The sequence below is a fragment of the Oncorhynchus clarkii genome, chromosome 16, assembly GCF_045791955.1.
Source record: "Oncorhynchus clarkii lewisi isolate Uvic-CL-2024 chromosome 16, UVic_Ocla_1.0, whole genome shotgun sequence".
Lineage (NCBI taxonomy): Eukaryota > Metazoa > Chordata > Actinopteri > Salmoniformes > Salmonidae > Oncorhynchus > Oncorhynchus clarkii.
In genome coordinates, this window is record NC_092162.1 from 5,783,153 (window position 1) to 5,803,944 (window position 20,792).

Consider the following 20,792-nt stretch of genomic DNA (forward strand, 5'->3'; position numbering starts at 1 on the left):
CAGCCTCATAGAGAGACACATTAGATAGAGGGATAGAAGGACAGAGAGGATGAGAGAGATGGAAGAGGAGAGAGATGGAACAGTCTTATAGAGAGTCTGTACAGTTGTACAATATCTTCGAGACACATTAGATAGAGGGATAGAAGGACAGAGGATGAGAGAGATGGAAGAGGAGAGAGATGGAACAGCCTCATAGAGAGACACCTATTTTAGAGAGACATTCCACGTGATTTAAACTAATCCTTTAACCTTTGAATTGAGGGAGTAACAGGATTTCTTGTGTTGTGTTTTGCAGTCAAACATAAATCCTCTAAAGTATAACGAGGGTTTATAAAATGCTGTTTAATCCTTATTCAGGAAAAAAGGTTGTGTTTGTTTACATTACATTCGCCAAGACAATTACTACAAATCGCAAAACAATAAATATACAAGACTATAACTCCCATCCCCTAATAATACCCATGATGCATTGCGGAGCGCCGTCCATGGAAAGCCTCTTAGGACAAACTTCCGCATCAGCATCTCAAAATGGCACCCTATTCCCTATGTAGTGCACTACTGTAGACCAGGGCCCTATGGGGAATAGCACCCTATTCCCTATGTAGTGCACTACACTTGACCAGGGCCCATAAGAAGACCCATAGGGTTCTGGTCTAAAGTAGTGCACTACATAGGGAATAGGGTGCCATTCCCCATAGGGCCCTGGTCTACAGTAGTGCACTACATAGGGAATAGGGTGTCATTTGGGATGAAAGAACCATATTGTAGTAACATGATTGATTATGTTTACACCAGAGCTGATGTCATAATGAGTTTGATGTCTTTAATTGGTGTGAACAGATATGAGTTATAACATCTATTGTTGCCAATTAACTATATGCTTTTAATCCGAGACACAGAGAGAGCGAGAGAGAGAGAGAGAGAGAGAGAGACACACAGAGCGAGAGAGAGACACACAGAGCGAGAGAGAGACACACAGAGCGAGAGAGACACACACAGAGAGAGCGAGAGAGAGAGTGGGAGACACAGAGCGAGAGAGAGAGACACACAGAGAGAGACACACACAGAGAGAGACACACACAGAGACACAGAGAGCCAGAAGACGTCATCGACGGTTAGAGTTGTGTGGAGGAGCAGCTCCCTTTTCGTCACTCGAACATTCTCACGCCTGCCCAAGCACACACACATCCCTCCCATCCTTAATGCTGCTTGGGCATGACACACACACACACAGGTGTCTAATTCTGTTTTGGCATGGCGAAGTCCCATGCGGTGTCTTGGGCACATTTCACCATGGCTCGTACCAACCGGGTGAAACCCATGTCTTTAGGTTTCTCTAGACCTCGCATCAGGCGCTGTTTCATTATGGCTATAAACTCCTTATTACTCAGTTCTCCATTACCTAGGGAGAGGGAGGGAGGGAAGGAGGAGGGAGCAGAGAGAGGGAGGGAGGGAGGGAGGGAGGGAGGGAGGGAGGGAGGGAGGGAGGGAGGGAGGGAGGGAGGGAGGGAGGGAGAGGGAAGGAGGAGGGAGCAGAGAGAGGTAGGGGGGAGGGAGGGAGAGGGAAGGAGGAGGGAGCAGAGAGAGGGAGGGAGGGAGGGAGGGAAGGAGGAGGGAGCAGAGAGAGGGAGGGAGGGAAGGAGGAGGGAGCAGAGAGAGGTAGGGGGGAGGGAGGGAGAGGGAAGGAGGAGGGAGCAGAGAGAGGGAGGGAGGGAGGGAAGGAGGAGGGAGCAGAGAGAGGGAGGGAGGGAGGGAAGGAGGAGGGAGCAGAGAGAGGGAGGGAGGGAAGGAGGAGGGAGCAGAGAGAGGTAGGGGGGGAGGGAGGGAGAGGGAAGGAGGAGGGAGCAGAGAGAGGGAGGGAGGGAGGGAGGGAAGGAGGAGGGAGCAGAGAGAGGGAGGGAGGGAAGGAGGAGGGAGCAGAGAGAGGTAGGGGGGGAAGGAGGGAGAGGGAAGGAGGAGGGAGCAGAGAGAGGGAGGGAGGGAAGGAGGAGGGAGCAGAGAGAGGGGGAGAGGGAAGGAGGAGGGAGCAGAGAGAGGGAGGGAGGGAAGGAGGAGGGAGCAGAGAGAGGTAGGGGGAGAGAGAGGAGTGAGAGATAGTTGTATTAAGGGGAGATATATTTTGTTAACTAATAATACTATTGAGAGAAAGCATCTCGCATTAATATAAACATGGAACAATGAACACCTACTCACCATCGCAGTCGAACAGAGCGAACACGACATCACACACATGATCCGACAGCTCCACTTTAGCCACTGTACGAGCCACCTGCTTCATCGTGGCTGAGAGAGAGATGGAAGAGGAGAGAATGATAGAAGATAGAGGGATAGAGAGGATGAGAGAGAGAGAGAGAGAATGATATAAGATAGAGGGATAGAGGATGAGAGAGAGAGATGGAAGAGGAGAGAGAATGATAGAAGATAGAGGGATAGAGAGGATGAGAGAGAGAGATGGAGGAGAGAGAATGATATAGGGATAGAGAGGATGAGAGAGAGAGAGAGAGAGAGATGGAGGAGAGAGAATGATAGAAGATAGAGGGATAGAGGATGAGAGAAAGAGATGGAAGAGGAGAGAGAATGATATAAGATAGAGGGATAGAGGATGAGAGAGAGATGGAAGAGGAGAGAGAATGATAGAAGATAGAGGGATAGAGGATGAGAGAGAGATGGAAGAGGAGAGATAATGATAGAAGATAGAGGGATAGAGAGGATGAGAGAGAGAGATGGAGGAGAGAGAATGATAGAGGGATAGAGAGGATGAGAGAGAGAGAGAGAGAGATGGAGGAGAGAGAATGATAGAAGATAGAGGGATAGAGGATGAGAGAAAGAGATGGAAGAGGAGAGAGAATGATAGAAGATAGAGGGATAGAGGATGAGAGAGAGATGGAAGAGGAGAGAGAATGATATAAGATAGAGGGATAGAGGATGAGAGAGAGAGAGAGAGATGGAGGAGAGAGAATGATAGAAGATAGAGGATGAGAGAAAGAGATGGAAGAGGAGAGAGAATGATAGAAGATAGAGGGATAGAGGATGAGAGAGAGATGGAAGAGGAGAGAGAATGATATAAGATAGAGGGATAGAGGATGAGAGAGAGAGAGAGAGATGGAGGAGAGAGAATGATAGAAGATAGAGGATGAGAGAAAGAGATGGAAGAGGAGAGAGAATGATAGAGGGATAGAGGATGAGAGAGAGAGATGGAAGAGGAGAGAGAATGATAGAAGATAGAGGGATAGAGGATGAGAGAGAGATGGAAGAGGAGAGATAATGATAGAAGATAGAGGGATAGAGGATGAGAGAGAGATGGAAGAGGAGAGAGAATGATAGAAGATAGAGGGATAGAGAGGATGAGAGAGAGAGAGAGAGAGATGGAGGAGAGAGAATGATAGAAGATAGAGGGATAGAGGATGAGAGAAAGAGATGGAAGAGGAGAGAGAATGATAGAAGATAGAGGGATAGAGAGGATGAGAGAGAGAGACAGATGGAGGAGAGAGAATGATATAAGAGAGGGATAGCAGAACAGAGAGGATGAGAGAGAGAGAGATGGAAGAGGAGAGAGAATGATAGGGATAGCAGGAGAGAGAGATGGAAGAGGAGAGAGGGATAGAAGGACAGAGAGGATGAGAGAGAGATGGAAGAGGAGAGAGGGATAGCAGGACAGAGAGGATGAGAGAGAGAGATGGAAGAGGAGAGAGGGATAGAAGGACAGAGAGGATGAGAGAGAGAGAGATGGAAGAGGAGAGAATGATAGAAGATAGAGGGATAGCAGGACAGAGAGGATGAGAGAGAGAGATGGAAGAGGAGAGAGGGATAGCAGGACAGAGAGGATGAGAGAGAGGGATAGCAGGACAGAGAGGATGAGAGAGAATGTTAAATACAACGTCTCAGTGTTATATACACCCCCCCCCCCCCCCCCCCCCCCCCCCCCTCGGGAGGTGGGGGAGATTGTTGGCTTCTACTTGACGGGTCAGGAGGAGTAACGTTCCCTTGAAGCCTTTGACAAAGGCTGTACATCTGACGTGCAAAATGTCCCTTGTAGTTTGGAATTCAGTTAATTCATGATGCCCATGGAAGGTAAAAAAACAAACAAATCAGCCAACCATTCTTTATGTTTCAGTTGAGGCAAATCCACATATTTTCCTTTCATTCGGAAAAACTCAAACCATCTCAGACTTCAGGTCCCCCTACACCCTTTTAAAGCACCTTCCCCCAAACTCGGCCATCTCACGTTGGTGTGCATTCTCCCTCAGCGAACGCCTTGCTATGTTTAGCAATTTTGTGGGACAGTACATAGCTAGCTCTCGCAATTCCCTTTGTTTACTGAATGCAGTTTTTGTGAAAAGTCCTTGCTGCTTTTGCAACTTGAGAAAGCAACTCTTTCGATGCACCTGTCCTCTGCTCAGAAGACACATTCCTGTATTTCTCTGCGTGCTTCGTCTGGAAGTGTCAGGACAAGTTGTAGTCTTTCAAGACAGCAATGCTTTCTTTGCACACAGCTGATACCTCAAAAAAATACATATTTCCATGTCCACTCTTGCTGGAACACCCTACATTCATTGTCTACTTCTTTGAAAAAAACAAACAATTTTTTGCGCAATTTCTAGCTAGCTACTATTTGTAACTGTGCCGTGTGTGTCAGCCTGTCAGTTGATATTTATTACACTCCTTGAAAATAAATGTCCCACAAGAGGTGAGCGTTAAATCATTACAAAGGCGAATATTCATTGGGCTTTTAATTTGAATAAAACATTAAACATTTTTTTTAAATGTACTAATCGCAACTTCTTTAGATCCGAGCAGGATTCCGCAGGCTGCATTGAATCAGGTCGCCAGTATTTGCCCAGGCCTGGTCTAGAATGTCTTTAGCGTTAAGATTTCCCTTCACTGGAACTAAGGGGCCGGGAACCATGAAAAACAGCCCCAGACCATTATTCCTCCTCCACCAAACTTTAGAGTGGGCACTAAGCATTGTGGCAGGTAGCGTTCTCCTGGCATCTGTCAAACCCAGATTTGTTCGTCAGAGTGTCAGACGGTGAAGCGTGATTCATCACTCCAGAACGCGTTTGCACTGCTTCAGAGTCCAATGGCGGCGAGCTTTAAACCACTCCAGATGACGCTTGGCATTCCACATGATGATCTTAGGCTTGTGTGAGGCTGCTCGGCCATGGAAACCCATTACATGAAGCTCCTGACAAACAGTTACTGACAGACAATTTTTACACATCTACTACCAAGGACGGTAAAAAGTGTGTAAATGGACGTTTCATTGAGAGTTTTCCTTGGAGGGTCGATGCCTATAAGAGACACTCAGCACTTGGGTGATAAGTCCTTAAAAGTGTCTGAATGTGTCGTGCCTCAGCAGAAGTTATACTGCCACTGCCTCTAGAATACGTAACAGTGTGAGTCTGGGTTCGAATCTAATCTGACCCACTGCTATTCTAACAAAGCCTCTCTTCCTACCTTTCCTGTCAGTCTTTAACTAGTAAATACGCAAGAAATACAAAATGGAATGGTTATTGCTGCAAAAGAGCAACTGTGTGTTGTAATGGATAAAAGTAAGGCTCAAAACACTATGGAATAATCAATACTTATCTGTAATAAGACAAACGTCCATTTATAGCAAGTTGCACTCAAACGTAAAATCTATGTCCATTCATCCACTACTGTCTCGTTTTAGACCTACTCTCCAGAACAAATAACACGTACCAGTACCAGCTGATGTGACCACTACAGTCTGATATCATCCTTTTTATTCCTTCAGTACCACTTCGGGGCTGAGCCGTTGTTGCTCCTAGATGTTTCCACTTCACAACAACAGCCCTTACCAGTTGACCGGAGCAGCTCTAGCAGGGAAGATATTTTACTAATGGACTTGTTGGAAAAGTGGCATGGTGCCATGTTGAAAGTCACTGAGCTCTTCAGTAAGGCCATTCTACTGCCAATGTTGGGCTATGGAGATTGCATGGCTGTGTGCTCGATTTTATACACCTGTCTGCAAAAAGGGTGTGGCTAAAACGGCCCGAAACAGCTAATTTGAAGAGAAGTGACTTAAGGAAAGCTGACTATGTACAAAATACAGTGAGCATAGCCTTGCTATTGAGAAAGGCCGCCGTAGGCAGACATGGCTCTCAAGAGAAGACAGGCTATGTGCTCACTGCCCACAAAATGAGGTGGAAACTGAGCTGCACTTCCTAACCTCCTGCCAAACGCATGACCAATATTAGAGACACATATTTCCCTCAGATTACACATACCCACAAAATAATTTTAAAAATAAACCCGATTTTGATAAACTCCCATATCTACTGGGTGAAATTCCACAGTGTTTCATCACGAGAAAAGGTCAACCAGTGAAGAACAAACACCATTGTAAATACAACCCATATTTATGTTTATTTATTTTCCCTTTTGTACTTGAACTATTTTCACATAATATTTGAAATGTCTTTACACTTTTGTGAGTGTAATGTTTACTGTTCATTTTCATTATCTATTTCACTTGCTTTGGCAATGTTAACATATGTTTCACATGCCAATAAAGCCCATTGATTTGAGATAGAGGGGAAGAGAAGAAGAGGGGAAGAGAAGGAGAGGTGTAAAGAGAGGGGAAGAGAAGGAGAGGTGTAAAGAGAAGGAGAGGTGTAAAGAGAGCGAGAGAGAGAACAAAAGGAGGGATGGGAGAGAAATCAAGCCACATGCTTCATAGCGGTTGAGGGAGGAGAGAGAACGAGAAAAGGAAGATTTTGCATGACTGCAGAGAGTAAACTAATAAATTGTTTTAAAAAGAAATACAGAGTGGACACATGAACAGGAGTCGGAGGCAGCTGGGATCAATAACATAGACCCTAGAGGAGAGGAAGAGAGATAGGCTGCCTAGCTAGCAGACAAACACCCCGTGGGTCAGAAGAGAATAGTAGAGGTACTGTGAAAAAACAATTATTAAGGTGATAAAATATATCTTTAGTCTCTATGAGGACCATTGATCACAACACCAGAGAGAAAGGAAACAGGGAGAGAGAGAGACAGACGGCGAGAGAAAGCGAGAGAGAGAGAGACAGACGGCGAGAGAGAGAGAGAGAGACAGCAAGAGAGACAGCGAGAGAGAGAGAGACAGCGAGAGAGACAGTGAGAGAGAGAGAGACAGCGAGAGAGACAGCGAGAGAGACAGCGAGAGAGAGAGAGACAGCGAGAGAGACAGCGAGAGCGAGCAAGAGAGAGAGAGAGACAGCGAGAGCGAGAGAGAGAGAGATAGAGAGAGAGAGAGTGAGAGAGACCACATTTATACCCTCCACACTCTAATTGATAAACAAGTAAACCAAAACAAAGGAAAAATCTACTCGTGTTTTGTAGATTTCAAGAAAGCATTTGATTCAATTTGGCACCATGGTCTTTTTTATAAACTAATAGAAAGTGGTATTGGATGGAAAACATATGATGTTATTAAATCAATGTACACTAAAAACAAATGTCTGGTTAACAAGCAAACAGACTTCTTCTCTCAGGGACGGGGAGTGAAACAGGGCTGCCCAATAAGTCCAACACTATTCAACATCTACATTAATGAATTAACAACAAGCAAACAGACTTCTTCTCTCAGGGACGGGGAGTGAAACAGGGCTGCCCAATAAGTCCAACACTATTTAACATCTACATTAATGAATTAACAACAAGCAAACAGACTTCTTCTCTCAGGGACGGGGAGAGAAACAGGGCTGCCCAATAAGTCCAACACTATTTAACATCTACATTAATGAATTAACAACAAGCAAACAGACTTCTTCTCTCAGGGACGGGGAGAGAAACAGGGCTGCCCAATAAGTCCAACACTATTTAACATCTACATTAATGAATTAACAACAAGCAAACAGACTTCTTCTCTCAGGGACGGGGAGTGAAACAGGGCTGCCCAATAAGCCCAACACTATTTAACATCTACATTAATGAATTAACAACAAGCCAACAGACTTCTTCTCTCAGGGACGGGGAGTGAAACAGGGCTGCCCAATAAGTCCAACACTGTTTAACATCTACATTAATGAATTAACAACAAGCAAACAGACTTCTTCTCTCAGGGACGGGGAGTGAAACAGGGCTGCCCAATAAGTCCAACACTATTTAACATCTACATTAATGAATTGGCAAAAAAACATTAGAAGAATCGGAAGCATCTGGTATCACCCTACACAACACTGAAATCAAGTATCTGTTGTAGACAGATGACCTGGTGCTGCTATCTCCCACTAAAGTGGGAGCAGCACCTAGATCATCTTCACAGGTTCGGTCAGACCTGGGCTCTGACCGTTGACCACAGGTTCTGTCAGACCTGGGCTCTGACCGTTGACCACAGGTTCTGTCAGACCTGGGCTCTGACCGTTGACCACAGGTTCTGTCAGACCTGGGCTCTGACCGTTGACCACAGGTTCTGTCAGACCTGGGCTCTGACCGTTGACCACAGGTTCTGTCAGACCTGGGCTCTGACCGTTAACCACAGGTTCTGTCAGACCTGGGCTCTGACCGCTAACCACAGGTTCTGTCAGACCTGGGCTCTGACCGTTAACCACAGGTTCTGACAGACCTGGGCTCTGACCTTTAACCACAGGTTCTGACAGACCTGGACTCTGACCGTTAACCACAGGTTCTGTCAGACCTGGGCTCTGACCTTTAACCACAGGTTCTGACAGACCTGGGCTCTGACCGTTAACCACAGGTTCTGTCAGACCTGGGCTCTGACCGTTGACCACAGGTTCTGTCAGACCAGGGCTCTGACCGTTGACCACAGGTTCTGTCAGACCTGGGCTCTGACCGTTAACCACAGGTTCTGTCAGACCTGGGCTCTGACCGCTAACCACAGGTTCTGTCAGACCTGGGCTCTGACCGTTAACCACAGGTTCTGACAGACCTGGGCTCTGACCTTTAACCACAGGTTCTGACAGACCTGGACTCTGACCGTTAACCACAGGTTCTGTCAGACCTGGGCTCTGACCTTTAACCACAGGTTCTGACAGACCTGGGCTCTGACCGTTAACCACAGGTTCTGTCAGACCTGGGCTCTGACCGTTAACCACAGGTTCTGTCAGACCTGGGCTCTGACCGTTAACCACAGGTTCTGTCAGACCTGGGCTCTGACCGTTAACCACAGGTTCTGTCTGGGCTCTGACCGTTAATCACAGGTTCTGTCAGACCTGGGCTCTGACCGTTAATCACAGGTTCTGTCAGACCTGGACTCTGACCGTTAACCACAGGTTCTGTCAGACCTGGGCTCTGACCGTTAACCACAGGTTCTGTCAGACCTGGGCTCTGACCGTTAACCACAGGTTCTGTCAGACCTGGGCTCTGACCGTTAACCACAGGTTCTGTCTGGGCTCTGACCGTTAACCACAGGTTCTGTCAGATCTGGGCTCTGACCGTTGACCACAGGTTCTGACAGACCTGGGCTCTGACCGTTAACCACAGGTTCTGTCAGACCTGGGCTCTGACCGTTAACCACAGGTTCTGTCAGACCTGGGCTCTGACCGTTAACCACAGGTTCTGTCAGACCTGGGCTCTGACCGTTAACCACAGGTTCTGTCTGGGCTCTGACCGTTAATCACAGGTTCTGTCAGACCTGGGCTCTGACCGTTAATCACAGGTTCTGTCAGACCTGGACTCTGACCGTTAACCACAGGTTCTGTCAGACCTGGGCTCTGACCGTTAACCACAGGTTCTGTCAGACCTGGGCTCTGACCGTTAACCACAGGTTCTGTCAGACCTGGGCTCTGACCGTTAACCACAGGTTCTGTCTGGGCTCTGACCGTTAACCACAGGTTCTGTCAGATCTGGGCTCTGACCGTTGACCACAGGTTCTGACAGACCTGGGCTCTGACCGTTAACCACAGGTTCTGTCAGACCTGGGCTCTGACCGTTAACCACAGGTTCTGTCAGACCTGGACTCTGACCGTTAACCACAGGTTCTGTCAGACCTGGGCTCTGACCGTTGACCACAGGTTCCGTCAGACCTGGGCTCTGACCGTTAACCACAGGTTCTGTCAGACCTGGACTCTGACCGTTAACCACAGGTTCTGTCAGACCTGGGCTCTGACCGTTGACCACAGCTTCTGTCAGACCTGGGCTCTGACCGTTGACCACAGGTTCTGTCAGACCTGGGCTCTGACCGTTAACCACAGGTTCTGTCAGACCTGGGCTCTGACCGTTAACCACAGGTTCTGTCAGACCTGGGCTCTGACCGTTAACCACAGGTTCTGTCTGGGCTCTGACCGTTGACCACAGGTTCTGTCAGACCTGGGCTCTGACCGTTAACCACAGGTTCTGTCTGGGCTCTGACCGTTGACCACAGGTTCTGTCAGACCTGGGCTCTGACCGTTAACCACAGGTTCTGTCAGACCTGGGTTCTGACCGTTAACCACAGGTTCTGTCAGACCTGGGCTCTGACCGTTAACCACAGGTTCTGTCAGACCTGGGCTCTGACCGTTAACCACAGGTTCTGTCAGACCTGGACTCTGACCGTTAACCACAGGTTCTGTCAGACCTGGGCTCTGACCGTTGACCACAGGTTCTGTCAGACCTGGGCTCTGACCGTTGACCACAGGTTCTGTCAGACCTGGGCTCTGACCGTTAACCACAGGTTCTGTCAGACCTGGGCTCTGACCGCTAACCACAGGTTCTGTCAGACCTGGGCTCTGACCGTTAACCACAGGTTCTGACAGACCTGGGCTCTGACCTTTAACCACAGGTTCTGACAGACCTGGACTCTGACCGTTAACCACAGGTTCTGTCAGACCTGGGCTCTGACCTTTAACCACAGGTTCTGACAGACCTGGGCTCTGACCGTTAACCACAGGTTCTGTCAGACCTGGGCTCTGACCGTTAACCACAGGTTCTGTCAGACCTGGGCTCTGACCGTTAACCACAGGTTCTGTCAGACCTGGGCTCTGACCGTTAACCACAGGTTCTGTCTGGGCTCTGACCGTTAATCACAGGTTCTGTCAGACCTGGGCTCTGACCGTTAATCACAGGTTCTGTCAGACCTGGACTCTGACCGTTAACCACAGGTTCTGTCAGACCTGGGCTCTGACCGTTAACCACAGGTTCTGTCAGACCTGGGCTCTGACCGTTAACCACAGGTTCTGTCAGACCTGGGCTCTGACCGTTAACCACAGGTTCTGTCTGGGCTCTGACCGTTAACCACAGGTTCTGTCAGATCTGGGCTCTGACCGTTGACCACAGGTTCTGACAGACCTGGGCTCTGACCGTTAACCACAGGTTCTGTCAGACCTGGGCTCTGACCGTTAACCACAGGTTCTGTCAGACCTGGGCTCTGACCGTTAACCACAGGTTCTGTCAGACCTGGGCTCTGACCGTTAACCACAGGTTCTGTCTGGGCTCTGACCGTTAATCACAGGTTCTGTCAGACCTGGGCTCTGACCGTTAATCACAGGTTCTGTCAGACCTGGACTCTGACCGTTAACCACAGGTTCTGTCAGACCTGGGCTCTGACCGTTAACCACAGGTTCTGTCAGACCTGGGCTCTGACCGTTAACCACAGGTTCTGTCAGACCTGGGCTCTGACCGTTAACCACAGGTTCTGTCTGGGCTCTGACCGTTAACCACAGGTTCTGTCAGATCTGGGCTCTGACCGTTGACCACAGGTTCTGACAGACCTGGGCTCTGACCGTTAACCACAGGTTCTGTCAGACCTGGGCTCTGACCGTTAACCACAGGTTCTGTCAGACCTGGACTCTGACCGTTAACCACAGGTTCTGTCAGACCTGGGCTCTGACCGTTGACCACAGGTTCCGTCAGACCTGGGCTCTGACCGTTAACCACAGGTTCTGTCAGACCTGGACTCTGACCGTTAACCACAGGTTCTGTCAGACCTGGGCTCTGACCGTTGACCACAGCTTCTGTCAGACCTGGGCTCTGACCGTTGACCACAGGTTCTGTCAGACCTGGGCTCTGACCGTTAACCACAGGTTCTGTCAGACCTGGGCTCTGACCGTTAACCACAGGTTCTGTCAGACCTGGGCTCTGACCGTTAACCACAGGTTCTGTCTGGGCTCTGACCGTTGACCACAGGTTCTGTCAGACCTGGGCTCTGACCGTTAACCACAGGTTCTGTCTGGGCTCTGACCGTTGACCACAGGTTCTGTCAGACCTGGGCTCTGACCGTTAACCACAGGTTCTGTCAGACCTGGGTTCTGACCGTTAACCACAGGTTCTGTCAGACCTGGGCTCTGACCGTTAACCACAGGTTCTGTCAGACCTGGGCTCTGACCGTTAACCACAGGTTCTGTCAGACCTGGACTCTGACCGTTAACCACAGGTTCTGTCAGACCTGGGCTCTGACCGTTAACCACAGGTTCTGTCAGACCTGGGCTCTGACCGTTAACCACAGGTTCTATCAGACCTGGGCTCTGACCGTTAACCACAGGTTCTGTCAGACCTGGGCTCTGACCGTTAACCACAGGTTCTGTCAGACCTGGGCTCTGACCGTTGACCACAGCTTCTGTCAGACCTGGGCTCTGACCGTTAACCACAGGTTCTGTCAGACCTGGGCTCTGACCGTTGACCACAGGTTCTGTCAGACCTGGGCTCTGACCGTTAACCACAGGTTCTGTCAGACCTGGGCTCTGACCGTTAACCACAGGTTCTGTCTGGGCTCTGACCGTTGACCACAGGTTCTGTCAGACCTGGGCTCTGACCGTTAACCACAGGTTCTGTCTGGGCTCTGACCGTTGACCACAGGTTCTGTCAGACCTGGGCTCTGACCGTTAACCACAGGTTCTGTCAGACCTGGGTTCTGACCGTTAACCACAGGTTCTGTCAGACCTGGGCTCTGACCGTTAACCACAGGTTCTGTCAGACCTGGGCTCTGACCGTTAACCACAGGTTCTGTCAGACCTGGACTCTGACCGTTAACCACAGGTTCTGTCAGACCTGGGCTCTGACCGTTAACCACAGGTTCTGTCAGACCTGGGCTCTGACCGTTAACCACAGGTTCTATCAGACCTGGGCTCTGACCGTTAACCACAGGTTCTGTCAGACCTGGGCTCTGACCGTTAACCACAGGTTCTGTCAGACCTGGGCTCTGACCGTTAACCACAGGTTCTGTCAGACCTGGGCTCTGACCGTTAACCACAGGTTCTGTCAGACCTGGGCTCTGACCGTTAACCACAGGTTCTGTCAGACCTGGGCTCTGACCGTTAACCCCCGGTTTCTGTCAGACCTGGGCTCTGACCGTTAACCACAGGTTCTGTCAGACCTGGGCTCTGACCGTTAACCACAGGTTCTGTCAGACCTGGGCTCTGACCGTTAACCACAGGTTCTATCAGACCTGGGCTCTGACCGTTAACCACAGGTTCTGTCAGACCTGGGCTCTGACCGTTAACCACAGGTTCTGTCAGACCTGGGCTCTGACCGTTAACCACAGGTTCTGTCAGACCTGGGCTTTGACCGTTAACCACAGGTTCTGTCAGACCTGGGCTCTGACCGTTAACCACAGGTTCTGTCAGACCTGGGCTCGGCTCTGACCGTTAACCACAGGTTCTGTCAGACCTGGGCTCTGACCGTTAACCACAGGTTCTGTCAGACCTGGGCTCTGACCGTTAACCACAGGTTCTATCAGACCTGGGCTCTGACCGTTAACCACAGGTTCTGTCAGACCTGGGCTTTGACCGTTAACCACAGGTTCTGTCAGACCTGGGCTCTGACCGTTAACCACAGGTTCTGTCAGACCTGGGCTCGGCTCTGACCGTTAACCACAGGTTCTGTCAGACCTGGGCTCTGACCGTTAACCACAGGTTCTGTCAGACCTGGGCTCTGACCGTTAACCACAGGTTCTGTCAGACCTGGACTCTGACCGTTAACCACAGGTTCTGTCAGACCTGGACTCTGACCGTTAATCACAGGTTCTGTCAGACCTGGACTCTGACCGTTAATCACAGGTTCTGTCAGACCTGGGCTCTGACCGTTGACCACAGGTTCTGTCAGACCTGGGCTCTGACCGTTAACCACAGGTTCCGTCAGACCTGGACTCTGACCGTTAACCACAGGTTCTGTCAGACCTGGGCTCTGACCGTTGACCACAGGTTCTGTCAGACCTGGGCTTTGACCGTTAACCACAGGTTCTGTCAGACCTGGGCTCTGACCGTTAACCACAGGTTCTGTCAGACCTGGGCTTTGACCGTTAACCACAGGTTCTGTCAGACCTGGGCTCTGACCGTTAACCACAGGTTCTGTCAGACCTGGGCTCTGACCGTTAACCACAGGTTCTGTCAGACCTGGGCTCTGACCGTTAACCACAGGTTCTGTCAGACCTGGGCTCTGACCGTTAACCACAGGTTCTATCAGACCTGGGCTCTGACCGTTAACCACAGGTTCTGTCAGACCTGGGCTCTGACCGTTAACCACAGGTTCTGTCAGACCTGGGCTCTGACCGTTAACCACAGGTTCTATCAGACCTGGGCTCTGACCGTTAACCACAGGTTCTGTCAGACCTGGGCTTTGACCGTTAACCACAGGTTCTGTCAGACCTGGGCTCTGACCGTTAACCACAGGTTCTGTCAGACCTGGGCTCGGCTCTGACCGTTAACCACAGGTTCTGTCAGACCTGGGCTCTGACCGTTAACCACAGGTTCTGTCAGACCTGGGCTCTGACCGTTAACCACAGGTTCTATCAGACCTGGGCTCTGACCGTTAACCACAGGTTCTGTCAGACCTGGGCTTTGACCGTTAACCACAGGTTCTGTCAGACCTGGGCTCTGACCGTTAACCACAGGTTCTGTCAGACCTGGGCTCGGCTCTGACCGTTAACCACAGGTTCTGTCAGACCTGGGCTCTGACCGTTAACCACAGGTTCTGTCAGACCTGGGCTCTGACCGTTAACCACAGGTTCTGTCAGACCTGGACTCTGACCGTTAACCACAGGTTCTGTCAGACCTGGACTCTGACCGTTAATCACAGGTTCTGTCAGACCTGGACTCTGACCGTTAATCACAGGTTCTGTCAGACCTGGGCTCTGACCGTTGACCACAGGTTCTGTCAGACCTGGGCTCTGACCGTTAACCACAGGTTCCGTCAGACCTGGACTCTGACCGTTAACCACAGGTTCTGTCAGACCTGGGCTCTGACCGTTGACCACAGGTTCTGTCAGACCTGGGCTTTGACCGTTAACCACAGGTTCTGTCAGACCTGGGCTCTGACCGTTGACCACAGGTTCTGTCAGACCTGGGCTTTGACCGTTAACCACAGGTTCTGTCAGACCTGGGCTCTGACCGTTGACCACAGGTTCTGTCAGACCTGGGCTCTGACCGTTGACCACAGGTTCTGTCAGACCTGGGCTCTGACCGTTGACCACAGGTTCTGTCAGACCTGGGCTCTGACCGTTGACCACAGGTTCTGTCAGACCTGGGCTCTGACCGTTAACCACAGGTTCTGTCTGGGCTCTGACCGTTGACCACAGGTTCTGTCAGACCTGGGCTCTGACCGTTAACCACAGGTTCTGTCAGACCTGGGTTCTGACCGTTAACCACAGGTTCTGTCAGACCTGGGCTCTGACCGTTAACCACAGGTTCTGTCAGACCTGGGCTCTGACCGTTAACCACAGGTTCTGTCAGACCTGGGCTCTGACCGTTAACCACAGGTTCTGTCAGACCTGGGCTCTGACCGTTAACCACATGTTCTGTCAGACCTGGGCTCTGACCGTTGACCACAGGTTCTGTCAGACCTGGGCTCTGACCGTTAACCACAGGTTCTGTCAGACCTGGGCTCTGACCGTTAACCACAGGTTCTGTCAGACCTGGACTCTGACCGTTAACCACAGGTTCTGTCAGACCTGGACTCTGACCGTTAATCACAGGTTCTGTCAGACCTGGGCTCTGACCGTTAATCACAGGTTCTGTCAGACCTGGACTCTGACCGTTAACCACAGGTTCTGTCAGACCTGGACTCTGACCGTTAACCACAGGTTCTGTCAGATCTGGGCTCTGACCGTTGACCACAGGTTCTGACAGACCTGGGCTCTGACCGTTAATCACAGGTTCTGTCAGACCTGGGCTCTGACCGTTGACCACAGGTTCTGTCAGACCTGGGCTCTGACCGTTAACCACAGGTTCCGTCAGACCTGGACTCTGACCGTTAACCACAGGTTCTGTCAGACCTGGGCTCTGACCGTTGACCACAGGTTCTGTCAGACCTGGGCTCTGACCGTTAACCACAGGTTCTGTCAGACCTGGGCTCTGACCGTTGACCACAGGTTCTGTCAGACCTGGGCTCTGACCGTTGACCACAGGTTCTGTCAGACCTGGGCTCTGACCGTTGACCACAGGTTCTGTCAGACCTGGGCTCTGACCGTTAACCACAGGTTCTGTCTGGGCTCTGACCGTTGACCACAGGTTCTGTCAGACCTGGACTCTGACCGTTAACCACAGGTTCTGTCAGACCTGGGCTCTGACCGTTGACCACAGGTTCTGTCAGACCTGGGCTCTGACCGTTGACCACAGGTTCTGTCAGACCTGGGCTCTGACCGTTGACCACAGGTTCTGTCAGACCTGGGCTCTGACCGTTAACCACAGGTTCTGTCTGGGCTCTGACCGTTGACCACAGGTTCTGTCAGACCTGGGCTCTGACCGTTAACCACAGGTTCTGTCAGACCTGGGTTCTGACCGTTAACCACAGGTTCTGTCAGACCTGGGCTCTGACCGTTAACCACAGGTTCTGTCAGACCTGGGCTCTGACCGTTAACCACAGGTTCTGTCAGACCTGGGCTCTGACCGTTAACCACAGGTTCTGTCAGACCTGGGCTCTGACCGTTAACCACAGGTTCTGTCAGACCTGGGCTCTGACCGTTAACCACAGGTTCTGTCAGACCTGGGCTCTGACCGTTAACCACAGGTTCTGTCAGACCTGGGCTCTGACCGTTAACCACAGGTTCTGTCAGACCTGGGCTCTGACCGTTAACCACAGGTTCTGTCAGACCTGGGCTCTGACCGTTAACCACAGGTTCTGTCAGACCTGGGCTCTGACCGTTAACCACAGGTTCTGTCAGACCTGGACTCTGACCGTTAACCACAGGTTCTGTCAGACCTGGACTCTGACCGTTAACCACAGGTTCTGTCAGACCTGGGCTCTGACCGTTAATCACAGGTTCTGTCAGACCTGGACTCTGACCGTTAACCACAGGTTCTGTCAGACCTGGACTCTGACCGTTAACCACAGGTTCTGTCAGATCTGGGCTCTGACCGTTGACCACAGGTTCTGTCAGACCTGGGCTCTGACCGTTAACCCCCGGTTTCTGTCAGACCTGGGCTCTGACCGTTAACCACAGGTTCTGTCAGACCTGGGCTCTGACCGTTAACCACAGGTTCTGTCAGATCTGGGCTCTGACCGTTGACCACAGGTTCTGACAGACCTGGGCTCTGACCGTTAACCACAGGTTCTGTCAGACCTGGGCTCTGACCGTTAACCACAGGTTCTGTCAGACCTGGACTCTGACCGTTAACCACAGGTTCTGTCAGACCTGGACTCTGACCGTTAATCACAGGTTCTGTCAGACCTGGACTCTGACCGTTAATCACAGGTTCTGTCAGACCTGGGCTCTGACCGTTGACCACAGGTTCTGTCAGACCTGGGCTCTGACCGTTAACCACAGGTTCCGTCAGACCTGGACTCTGACCGTTAACCACAGGTTCTGTCAGACCTGGGCTCTGACCGTTAACCACAGGTTCTGTCAGACCTGGGCTCTGACCGTTAACCCCCGGTTTCTGTCAGACCTGGGCTCTGACCGTTAACCACAGGTTCTGTCAGACCTGGGCTCTGACCGTTAACCACAGGTTCTGTCAGACCTGGGCTCTGACCGTTAACCACAGGTTCTATCAGACCTGGGCTCTGACCGTTAACCACAGGTTCTGTCAGACCTGGGCTCTGACCGTTAACCACAGGTTCTGTCAGACCTGGGCTCTGACCGTTAACCACAGGTTCTGTCAGACCTGGGCTTTGACCGTTAACCACAGGTTCTGTCAGACCTGGGCTCTGACCGTTAACCACAGGTTCTGTCAGACCTGGGCTCGGCTCTGACCGTTAACCACAGGTTCTGTCAGACCTGGGCTCTGACCGTTAACCACAGGTTCTGTCAGACCTGGGCTCTGACCGTTAACCACAGGTTCTATCAGACCTGGGCTCTGACCGTTAACCACAGGTTCTGTCAGACCTGGGCTTTGACCGTTAACCACAGGTTCTGTCAGACCTGGGCTCTGACCGTTAACCACAGGTTCTGTCAGACCTGGGCTCGGCTCTGACCGTTAACCACAGGTTCTGTCAGACCTGGGCTCTGACCGTTAACCACAGGTTCTGTCAGACCTGGGCTCTGACCGTTAACCACAGGTTCTGTCAGACCTGGACTCTGACCGTTAACCACAGGTTCTGTCAGACCTGGACTCTGACCGTTAATCACAGGTTCTGTCAGACCTGGACTCTGACCGTTAATCACAGGTTCTGTCAGACCTGGGCTCTGACCGTTGACCACAGGTTCTGTCAGACCTGGGCTCTGACCGTTAACCACAGGTTCCGTCAGACCTGGACTCTGACCGTTAACCACAGGTTCTGTCAGACCTGGGCTCTGACCGTTGACCACAGGTTCTGTCAGACCTGGGCTTTGACCGTTAACCACAGGTTCTGTCAGACCTGGGCTCTGACCGTTAACCACAGGTTCTGTCAGACCTGGGCTTTGACCGTTAACCACAGGTTCTGTCAGACCTGGGCTCTGACCGTTAACCACAGGTTCTGTCAGACCTGGGCTCTGACCGTTAACCACAGGTTCTGTCAGACCTGGGCTCTGACCGTTAACCACAGGTTCTGTCAGACCTGGGCTCTGACCGTTAACCACAGGTTCTATCAGACCTGGGCTCTGACCGTTAACCACAGGTTCTGTCAGACCTGGGCTCTGACCGTTAACCACAGGTTCTGTCAGACCTGGGCTCTGACCGTTAACCACAGGTTCTATCAGACCTGGGCTCTGACCGTTAACCACAGGTTCTGTCAGACCTGGGCTTTGACCGTTAACCACAGGTTCTGTCAGACCTGGGCTCTGACCGTTAACCACAGGTTCTGTCAGACCTGGGCTCGGCTCTGACCGTTAACCACAGGTTCTGTCAGACCTGGGCTCTGACCGTTAACCACAGGTTCTGTCAGACCTGGGCTCTGACCGTTAACCACAGGTTCTATCAGACCTGGGCTCTGACCGTTAACCACAGGTTCTGTCAGACCTGGGCTTTGACCGTTAACCACAGGTTCTGTCAGACCTGGGCTCTGACCGTTAACCACAGGTTCTGTCAGACCTGGGCTCGGCTCTGACCGTTAACCACAGGTTCTGTCAGACCTGGGCTCTGACCGTTAACCACAGGTTCTGTCAGACCTGGGCTCTGACCGTTAACCACAGGTTCTGTCAGACCTGGACTCTGACCGTTAACCACAGGTTCTGTCAGACCTGGACTCTGACCGTTAATCACAGGTTCTGTCAGACCTGGACTCTGACCGTTAATCACAGGTTCTGTCAGACCTGGGCTCTGACCGTTGACCACAGGTTCTGTCAGACCTGGGCTCTGACCGTTAACCACAGGTTCCGTCAGACCTGGACTCTGACCGTTAACCACAGGTTCTGTCAGACCTGGGCTCTGACCGTTGACCACAGGTTCTGTCAGACCTGGGCTTTGACCGTTAACCACAGGTTCTGTCAGACCTGGGCTCTGACCGTTGACCACAGGTTCTGTCAGACCTGGGCTTTGACCGTTAACCACAGGTTCTGTCAGACCTGGGCTCTGACCGTTGACCACAGGTTCTGTCAGACCTGGGCTCTGACCGTTGACCACAGGTTCTGTCAGACCTGGGCTCTGACCGTTGACCACAGGTTCTGTCAGACCTGGGCTCTGACCGTTGACCACAGGTTCTGTCAGACCTGGGCTCTGACCGTTAACCACAGGTTCTGTCTGGGCTCTGACCGTTGACCACAGGTTCTGTCAGACCTGGGCTCTGACCGTTAACCACAGGTTCTGTCAGACCTGGGTTCTGACCGTTAACCACAGGTTCTGTCAGACCTGGGCTCTGACCGTTAACCACAGGTTCTGTCAGACCTGGGCTCTGACCGTTAACCACAGGTTCTGTCAGACCTGGGCTCTGACCGTTAACCACAGGTTCTGTCAGACCTGGGCTCTGACCGTTAACCACATGTTCTGTCAGACCTGGGCTCTGACCGTTGACCACAGGTTCTGTCAGACCTGGGCTCTGACCGTTAACCACAGGTTCTGTCAGACCTGGGCTCTGACCGTTAACCACAGGTTCTGTCAGACCTGGACTCTGACCGTTAACCACAGGTTCTGTCAGACCTGGACTCTGACCGTTAATCACAGGTTCTGTCAGACCTGGGCTCTGACCGTTAATCACAGGTTCTGTCAGACCTGGACTCTGACCGTTAACCACAGGTTCTGTCAGACCTGGACTCTGACCGTTAACCACAGGTTCTGTCAGATCTGGGCTCTGACCGTTGACCACAGGTTCTGACAGACCTGGGCTCTGACCGTTAATCACAGGTTCTGTCAGACCTGGGCTCTGACCGTTGACCACAGGTTCTGTCAGACCTGGGCTCTGACCGTTAACCACAGGTTCTGTCAGACCTGGGCTCTGACCGTTGACCACAGGTTCTGTCAGACCTGGGCTCTGACCGTTAACCACAGGTTCTGTCAGACCTGGGCTCTGACCGTTGACCACAGGTTCTGTCAGACCTGGGCTCTGACCGTTGACCACAGGTT

The 20,792-nt window shown here is 51.3% G+C and overlaps 1 protein-coding gene across 1 annotated transcript in view; it reads right to left on the reverse strand.

Moving 5' to 3' along the window:
• Positions 1-326: 326 nt before the first annotated feature.
• Positions 327-20,792, reverse strand: part of LOC139367894 (mitochondrial calcium uptake 1) — a 136,308-nt gene continuing 115,842 nt past the window's right edge. The window contains exons 12-14 of the mRNA XM_071106264.1: positions 2,194-2,283; positions 590-1,402; positions 327-536 (exon numbers count right to left, since the gene is read on the reverse strand). Coding sequence (XP_070962365.1) covers positions 1,239-1,402; positions 2,194-2,283 — 254 coding nt within the window. The 3' untranslated portion in view covers positions 327-536; positions 590-1,238. The remainder of the gene's footprint in view (positions 537-589; positions 1,403-2,193; positions 2,284-20,792) is intronic.